This window comes from Sinocyclocheilus rhinocerous, unplaced genomic scaffold (assembly GCF_001515625.1).
Source record: "Sinocyclocheilus rhinocerous isolate Xijiao unplaced genomic scaffold, SAMN03320098_v1.1 scaffold697, whole genome shotgun sequence".
In the NCBI taxonomy this organism is placed as follows: Eukaryota; Metazoa; Chordata; class Actinopteri; order Cypriniformes; family Cyprinidae; genus Sinocyclocheilus; species Sinocyclocheilus rhinocerous.
In genome coordinates, this window is record NW_015664033.1 from 375,171 (window position 1) to 384,511 (window position 9,341).

The following is a 9,341-nucleotide window of genomic DNA, read 5'->3' on the forward strand; positions in this document are numbered from 1 at the left end:
CAATGAGTATAATCCCTTTCTTCATTTTGGCCAGACATTGTGGCTAACACAAGACAGCTGCATTTTTGGGAACACTATCTGTATTCATAGCAGCCGCTGGCTTACATTATTCACATTCTTACGAGTGTCTAAACGGCCGATTTAACTAAACCAAGTTTTAAGTAAACATGCAAAAATAAAACGATTAACCCTTACTTGGCTAGTTAACTGAAATAAAACGATCAACTGCACTTACCTCTGCTAATAAATCATAATTTGAACGGTGGTCTCGCGCTGATGACATCAGCACCCAGGCACGCGATTCATACGCCCACAGTGGGTTATGATTGGTCGATAGACAGGGTCAAATCTGATTGGCTAAAGAGTACGAGTGTCCCGCGTGGGAGGATCTACAAATGAACAGACCATCCTTCCTTACAACAGCCCTCACCTCTTCAAATAAGTGCTAAATTGGTGTATTTTAATCCCAGTAAGACCTTTAAGATGTTATGCAGTCAAAATAAGACATGATTAATGGTAACAGATGAATGTATCTTAACAGGTTTTTTAAATGTAAACTGCAATTTTAAATGAATGGTGTACATTATCTTTCATGATAAGTTTAGTAAAATCTGTATCGACAGTTGAAGTATTAAACCTTTCAATACTACCTTTAGACAGTCCTTGTTTTGTCCTCCGCTGATTTCAAGGAAGCTTTCACCCTCAAGCTATACATATTTTTACATTTCTAACAATTGACTGTCATTGATGTTTAGTCTCCCTAATCTCTCTAGTATGAAGAACTGTCTCACTAGCTACACTTGAAATATTGTACTGTAAGAAAAAAATATGGCCCATAGCATTGGTGTGAATATGAAGGAATTTTCAGTTTTTATAAAGGTTTTTACCCGTATTTTGAATTACACATTGCATTATGTTTTATGGTTAAATGAAAATTTATGGTTAAACTGAAAATGCACTGATAATTTCTTGCCAGGACTTTATCTGTTTTTTTTTCTTTTCTTACAGTATTATACCCGAGGTAGTTACATTGCAAATTTGATTTGTTTTAAAAATGCACATTTGTCTGTTCGTTTGCATTTATGTGAAGTCACCATCTACTGCATAACAACTTCTTGTTATAATAGTAATGTGGGAAACTGTAACATCTGTACTATATAAGGTTTTAGTTTGTAACTCTCAGTAATCAAGGGCAATAATAAGGCAAGCTTTTAGATAACAAATCTTATGTACACCTAAAATTGGGAGAAATAATGATGAAATGATGTTGAACTCCTGCTTTTATGCTCATAGAGCTTTAAGCTGAAAACTGATGGTTTGATTAAGAAAAGAGTCAGACGTCTTCATTTGGAAGGGCAAATCTGAAAGTTTATCTCTCATGTGACCTTCAAAATTACTACAGTTTTCTTCAGTACAAATAAAATCCAAAACGCATGCACTTATCTCAACCATTCATATACACACTGTAGTACTCTTGACTGTCTTCCGCCAACTCAATTATATTATGTGAATCTTAGATGGGGTAAAACAAATTCTCTAGCTAGGTGATGACATTTTGTCAGATAATTTCGGCTGTTTATAATTGAAGTAAAAAAAAAAACGAAAAACAAAAACGTCATAAAACATAAGTCTGTCCCATGTACATTCACTGTCCTATGAGATGGAACCGATAAATATCCTCCATTCCATAGGCATCTCAAAATCTGAAAGAGTGTCATGTGTCTGAGTAGCACCTCTACAAATGAATGCTCTCTGACAAAGTGAGAAGAATCAGGTTGCACTTGCAACCCTAGTTTTAAAGAAAATCTGACGGGCAACGCTAAATCTCTTCTCAGTTCTTTCATTCTTTCTTTCACACTCAAAACCTCAATAGTAATAAATGTGTAATCTAGCTGACTATTTAAAATGTGCAGTGCATCCTTCTCTGAAAGGGAGAGAGGAAGAAAGAACACCCATGTAGTGTACTTAAAAGTATATACATGTTGAACATAATGTGTAAGAAAGTGTGTGCCATCTTTATCTCTCCCTCTCGAGTGTATACTTAAGAATGGCTTCAGTATACCTTATATCATACCGCATTTCTATATTCATACATAATTATATCAAGACAAGAAAGAGAGACAGGAAGGAGGGTGGAGTACTTAAGTTTACATGATGTCAACACATAGGGGGAACAGAGCAATATAACAAAGGACTGTCACTCAATAGCCATGGTGGGCCCAAACACGTGCAGGGGAGGAGATTTTGCAAACTTGTTTGAACAGATGGAGAGAAATAAACAGTCTTTGTCCAATCATGTTGAGGAATGCATTGAGGCAGACTCTCTGTCCTCTTTTTCCTCCTCGTCCATCTTGCGGCCGTGCTTTCTGAAATACTTGTACCTCTGGACATAAAGCTTGACCAGGTTACTCACTTTAACTGGGTTTATCTCACCTGTTCGGCTGTGACAAATCTGTGAGGTAAAGACAGATTTAGTCATGATCTGTCTAAATAGTTATTAGTAGCACTGTGTTGTGTGCTGCAAATCAAGGCTATCTTGAAGTTATATTTATTTACCTTGTGCACAGCTTTCCTTAAGATATCCTTGTATTCGTCTTTGTTGATGTCTTTACGCTGGTAGTATGGCTTGATGGCCAATTTGACTTCCTCTACTGCCCTCTCCTGGGTGTGGAGCTTCTTCAGATACTAAACAAAAGTAATTGATTTAGATTTAGTTTGTTATAGATAGGGTTGCAATCCCCCCCCCCCAAAAAAACTAACAATTAATTTGTCATATTGTAACACTGAAAGCAAGAAAACTATTAATTATCAAGCAAGATCTTTTGTCCTTGAATGTTTTTAAATTAATGTTTGGCCCACCCTGCTGCCAATAGAACTGAACTTAGAATTAAAAACCATCATCTTTGCATTCCCATTGCAAATGGACTTTAAAGTGATTCAAATTCAAAGCACCTTAAATTGTTAAATCGATTTACTTCTGCACTAAGCCATACCGCTTTTTCCTTTTTGCAGACCTAATTACAGAAATACAGAAATGTATATAGATCGAAAGGAATTCTATGTTGGTCTACAAGACCTGTGGGCTGAAACAAAGAGAGAGACCAATGTTAAATGAAGTGCTGATACCTTGTCAGGGTCTTTACTTTCGTTATCCCAGCCCGTTTCACTGCCCCCTGTTGGCCCAGTCATTCCCACTGGCAATGAAGGCGGTGGAGTTTGAGCACAGCCTCCACCCATTGAGAGTCCAGGGTGCAAGTGTGAAGGAGGAGTTTTGGTGCAGCCAACCAATGGGACAGAGCTGTGGAGAATAAACTGCGCAGGAGTGGGTCCTGGGGGTGGAGCATGTGATGGAGGTGGAGGAACTTGTGATGAGACAGATGAGGATGATAAAGGAGGGTGTGGCTGTGACTGGTTCTGATTGGCCTGAGAGAGAATCTGTGTAAAATGAAAGGGGAGAATCTTACAATTTTATTACACTTTTATGTTAGTAATCAATTTACTTCCCAACCAATAGCAATTGAAAATGTCAATCAGCTAGACTTTAGGCCTTTGGTAGAGCTGCTTTAAAACAGGATACATAATTATTCTGGAATCACAGTGCATTTATAAGGAAAAACAACATTATATAAAATAATAATAAACATGCAGTCACACTAGACTTTAAATCATGCAAAAAAAATTCAGACACTGAAACGGATGAGATATGACGTCACTCATTTTTTTAAATGCACAATTATTCCACTTTTATGTAACACTGCAATCCTGCAGTTTTAAACTTTGCTTTCTTTTAATTGAGCTAGGAGGTCATGGTGGGATGTATCGATCTTCTATTGGCCACATCTACACATATGAATTTCAGGATCAGAATTCACAGAAATTGAACTTTGGAAACTACTTCATATGAGCTTCCATTTCCAGGTCTCCTGAATTTGCATTCATATGAATGTAAGTCAATCGAGTGAAAAGTGTAATGTGACCACCTCTTAATAATATCACAGGTTTTACCTGACTTGTGGCCTGGATGAACTCTTGTGCTTTGGCTCTGCTGGCTATATTGGCCTCCTCCATTTTGAAGAGCAGAGCTGTCACTGAAAAGATATTTAACAGCAGAACATGACTTCTAATCCCACTATACATTTAAAATGCATGTCGAAAGGGAATTACTTAAAAAATCATGTATTAAACACTCACATGCTAAAACACCTCCAGCAGTGCAGTCCACTCCGGTTTGTAGGCTCCAGGGTAATGGTGGCGGCGGAGGTGGTGGTGGCTTGTTAATTGAAGATGAGGATACTGAAGAAGAGGAGGATAAAGAAGGGTCATTTGCCAGAGGAGCACTGGAATGAGAGATGGAGGCCGCCACCAAAGCTGTTGAAGTAGAGCATGGTGGTGAGCCCTTCTGATCATCTGGTGGGAGAGGTTTAGCACTGGAAGTGGACTGAGATATGGTATCACCCCTGATCTGCGATGACAGCAGGCCGGGAGGGCTGGCAGGGGACTTTGAGGGTGTGAGAGACAAGGCTTTGGACTGGCCAGGGCCCTCCTCCGAGAGGAATGAAGGCTCTGGTGTCTTGCAGCTACTATCAACAGTTTGAGAGTCTGGGGACGACTCTCTAGTATCTCGAGATGGAGGCAAAGACAACGGGGATGTGTGTGGTGGTGAAGAGGATGGAGGAAGAATACTTGCTGACGAGGAAGTGGAGGATGATGAAGAGGAGGATGGAGTGGGACCAGGAAGAGCTGAAGGAGGACTGGATGGCTTGGATCCAACCCCAACCAAAGGCTGCATTTCTGTTGCTACTCCCGGCCAACCACCACCAACCGTGCTACAATTACTATTAACACCTTTAGAATCACTTCCATCCACATTTATCCCTTTCTCTCTGGGCTTCTTTCCAGGCCTCCTTCTACGTTTCGCTGCCAGTGAGGAAGTAGGGGAAGAGGCAGATGAAGACGTGGACGTAGCAGAGCTTGGCTTGGCCTTTTTCAACTTTAGTCCACTCGGATTTGTTGATGATAGAGGCCCAAGTATGTTGTGTTGTTTCCCAGTTTTGCTTGGGTCTTTGCCTCTCCCTGGAAGGGCCAGTGTCTCTGAGCAGGGCTTAAGAAATGGTGATCGGCTCTCATTGTCTCGGCGGAAAACCACAGCAATAGACCCACCAACAACTGAGGGCCCTGAAGCTCCACTTACAACACCACCAGGTCCAAGAAGGTCAAGGCCCAGCTTCCCAGAGTTCCCAGTTGTGCTACTAACACCTTCACGCACTAGAACAGAGACTTTAGATTGGAGCTTACCCTTTCTGGTACCACCACTGAGCTTCTTGGACCTGCCAGAACGTCCGGCATCCTTCTTCCCTATTTTTTCCTTACCGGTTTTCCGTCCTCGTTTAGTAGTGGATGTGGACGCTGTGGGCTGAAGGGAGGTGGTGTTGCCTGAGGATGCAGAAAGAGGTGGTGAGAGAGATGACAGAAGGTTTTGACTTTTGGCTTTTGGTCTATGAGAAGAAGAGGAGGAGGTGGATTCAAACTGACCAACTGTCTTGCTAGATCTGGATTTCTTCTTCAGATGATGTCGGCTAGTTTTGGGTGCTCCGGATTTAATTTTAGGACTGGGTAGAGGTGGCTCAGGAGGAGGAGGAAGTAGTGGTGAGTCCTCTAGTGAAGGGTAGTCTGAGTCCAGTGCTTCTCCATCTAAGGAGAGCATGTCTATCTCAGGACGATCCGAGAGACGGTCTGATTCATATCCATGATAACGAGGAGGTGTGAGGGAGGTGGGGCTGGATCTGCTCCTGTGCTCCTCATCCTTTCTTTCCTTATCATCTGATCGTCTCCTTCGTTTCTTCTTCCTCTTATGATGTTTGTCTGAGCTCTGGGATGGGCTGCGGGAGCACCGTTGGCTATGGGGTGGTGAACCTGGTACTGTGGTGGTCGTTGTAGTGGTGGTAACGGTGATGGTACGTTTGATCGCAAAAAGATCAGAGCCATTGAGATCCTGAATGGACGGGGGTACAACAGGTCTAATATCTCTCCTCCTGTCCCTGTCTCGATCTCTTTCTCCAACCATCTCTTTCTCTCTGTCTCTCCTGTCACTGCTTCCTCTGCTCCTTTTTGTGCTGCCTCTCTCTCGGCTGCTTGACTTCCTGATATCTTCATCCCTATCTCTCCTTTGTTCATCTCTTCTTCTGGAGTCTCTGTCTCGCTCTCTATCCCGGTCATCTCGCCACCGGTCCCTATCCCTTTCTCTTTCATGGTTCCTTTCTTGCTCTCTCTCCCTCTCTTTATCTTGGTCTAGATCTTTGTGGCGATCCTCAGAGTGGCTGGACCAGGATCTGCGACTGTGTGTGTGTCGTGAGGCGTTCTGGGAGTGGGAGCGGGAGGAATGTTCTGGAGTGCTCCTGCGTCTCTTTTTCCTCTTGTGACTATCACTTTGGCTACTTCTCCCTCTATCCCTATCTTTGTCTTTGTTCTCTTTTACACTCCTTTTTTCACGGTCCCTCTCTTTGCTTTCTCTTTTACCTTCACCTGACTCCTTTTCTTCTTTCCTCTTTTTCCTCTTTTCCTTATCTCCTCTTCCCTCTTTCCGCTTGCGTCTATCCCTGTCCTTTGAACTCTTGGAGGATTTGCGACTCCTTCCTTTATCAGTGGATAGAGGTGGAGAATTGGGAAAGGAAGGAGAGGGCAAAGGCAAAACAGGAACAGGTGGCGGTGATATAGATGCAGAAGAAGGGCATGATCTGAACCTCTCTTTCCTCCTACTTGTCAGTTTTCGTCTTAAATCTCCGACACCCACAGAAGCCACTGGTTCCCTCTCCCATTCTTCATCAGCACGGACAGATACAAACCCATCACCATCTAACACCCGTAAGATCCTCTCAGGTTTTGGGACACCGGCTTGAAGATAAGAGGGACTGCTTGAAGATGGAAGCAACACCTCCCTCCTTCTCTCAATCACTCGTTCCCTTCCTCTTTCATTGGCGCCCACTATCTCTCCTTCTTCTATCTCAGAGTGCTCAGAGTCTGTTCCCTGTTCTCTTTGATTTTTTCCCTGTTCCCTTATTCTATCTTTGATGGTTCGCTTGCTGTTGAGTTCTAAAGGTACATTATTGAACATCGAAGATGGAGCATCAATTTCTGTTGAATCTGGAGGACCCCCTTCTGTGCCAGCAGGTGTCCCCATTTCCAATGCTCTATCAGCTTTTGCAACATTCCCTTCGCAATTAATGCTGCTTCCTCCTTCATTCTCCTCATCCATACATCTTTTCTCCTCCTCTGTTTCAGAGGCTGGAGAACCTGTTGGCTCAAACGGATCATATTTATCAACCTCTTCCTCCTCGTCCTCAGTGGATACCCGATCTCTCTCCCCCTCTCCTTCTGTTGGGTGAAAGGGGTCGTACATGTCATTCTCTAAACTCTCCCTCTGTCCATCATTGCATGGATGTGTGAATGATGAAGATGGATGGAGTGAGGGATTAGAAGGTGGCACAGGCATCGATGATGGCACCAAAGATGACGAAGTGGATGACACAAAGTCTCCAGTTCCTTTGCTGACCCTGCTGCCTCCAGCATGGCCTCTGTCCTCATCCTCACGGTAGTTTGTACCCATTCCACCAGGAGATGACGATGAGGGGGAGGAGGAGGGGGAAGAGGGAGCAGAGGAAGGAGATGATGGTGAGTTGGAAGGTGATGAGGGGAGAGGGCTTTTGGCCATCTCTATGATGCCATCAGAGTTTTTGAGCGAAGAGGCCGGTTGCATCTGTCCCGAGGCTTGAATTACACTTGAGTAACATCCAGAAAAAGAGCCTGAAGGCAAAAAACGGTCTATAGAAACTCTCTTTTTCCTTAAAGACGGTGGGAAGTGAAAATTTCCATTTAAGAAGGACCCTAAGAAAGACAATGAAAAAAGAGGTATTAGTTTGATCACACAGTACTATTTACATTATCTTAGACAAGCTATGGACTTGAACCTACCTGGCTTCTGGTAACCAAGATTTGGGGTAACAGATGTCAACAAAGCAAGACATGCGCCATTCTCTACTTTCACTTCTGCTGTTAGCTCCACATCAAAGTCACTAAAGAAGAAGAATAAATATGAGTTTATAGTTTTTCAGTAACACTGTTTAACACAAATCAGGCCTCAACAATAAACCTATTTTCCAGCTGACACTGTTTAGCCAGTATGTCAGAATTTTACTTGCACTGTTGACATTTTCAATGTCCCTGAGACAAAAATGAAAAATGATGCAAAATTTTATTTAAATTTTTTAGTGTTAATGTTAAAGTGCCAAAGCAAAATACATATTTATAAATATTAAAATTACAACATATTCAGAACAAATAACACTTCAATACAAAAGAAAAAATAATCTGATTATTCTCCCATACAGAATATGCACCAATGAAATACACCATAAAGTATGACAACAATGAAATGGCAAAGGGTTTTGACTGAATTTTGATTGATTTGATGTAGGGCTGGACAATAATTCAATATCAATATGTATCGCAATATGATTTTTAAACCCATTTCCGATATTTCGATATACATTACCAGTGTTTCCCATGCATTGATTTATTTGTGGCGTTGAAGTTGAATACATATGAGCACTGCACGTTTCAAAATCAAAACACGGGTGTCGCGGGTGTTTTATATGAATGCGTCTTTGAAGGGAACCGACTGTCTTCAGAAAAGTTTTGATGGCATTTTAATTTGATCTGATAAAGTAGCAGTTATGAGCTGTGCTCCTTTGATTACAGCCGTTACCGGGGAAACCGCTAGTTCTACCACTCACAAAGCGCCTCCTGCTGGCAGACAATCAGTTTGCATTTTCAATAAGCCACGTCTCCAGCAACATGACTTTGTTGTTGCTCAATTTTTTTTGTTTTCTACAGCAACTCAGAGCACTTTTCATACTCTTTATCCTGGCTGAAGCACATTTGTTTCAATCTATAAGAATAATCATTTGTAAGTCGCTTTGGATAAAAGGGTCTGCTAAATGACTAAATGTAAACGTAATCAGATTACACTATCAGTGAAAAGTTTTTGAACAGTAAGATTTTGAAATATTTTTACTATTTAAAATAACTGCTTTCTATTTCAATATATTTTAAAATGTAATTTATTCCTGTGTCCAAAGCTGAATTTTCAGCATCATTACTCCAGTCTTCAGTGTCACGTGATCTTTCAGAAATCATTCTAATACGCTGATTTGCTCTTCAAGAAACATTTATTATTATCAATATTTACAACAGTAGAGTACATTTTTTCAGGATTCTTTGATTAATAGAAAGATCCAAAGATCAGCATTTATCTGAAATAAAAAGCTTTTGTAACATTATACACT

The 9,341-nt window shown here is 41.5% G+C and overlaps 1 protein-coding gene across 2 annotated transcripts in view; it reads right to left on the reverse strand.

Moving 5' to 3' along the window:
• Window positions 1-1,355: 1,355 nt before the first annotated feature.
• Window positions 1,356-9,341, reverse strand: part of LOC107729496 (splicing factor, arginine/serine-rich 19-like) — a 15,172-nt gene continuing 7,186 nt past the window's right edge. The window contains exons 5-11 of one of the 2 annotated variants that reach the window (XM_016540030.1): window positions 7,969-8,069; window positions 5,533-7,881; window positions 4,192-5,433; window positions 4,006-4,088; window positions 3,127-3,435; window positions 2,557-2,685; window positions 1,356-2,452 (exon numbers count right to left, since the gene is read on the reverse strand). In XM_016540030.1, coding sequence (XP_016395516.1) covers window positions 2,294-2,452; window positions 2,557-2,685; window positions 3,127-3,435; window positions 4,006-4,088; window positions 4,192-5,433; window positions 5,533-7,881; window positions 7,969-8,069 — 4,372 coding nt within the window. In that variant the 3' untranslated portion in view covers window positions 1,356-2,293. Of the gene's footprint in view, window positions 2,453-2,556; window positions 2,686-3,126; window positions 3,436-4,005; window positions 4,089-4,191; window positions 7,882-7,968; window positions 8,070-9,341 lie in introns of both variants that reach the window. The other variant, XM_016540029.1, reaches the window with a different exon arrangement.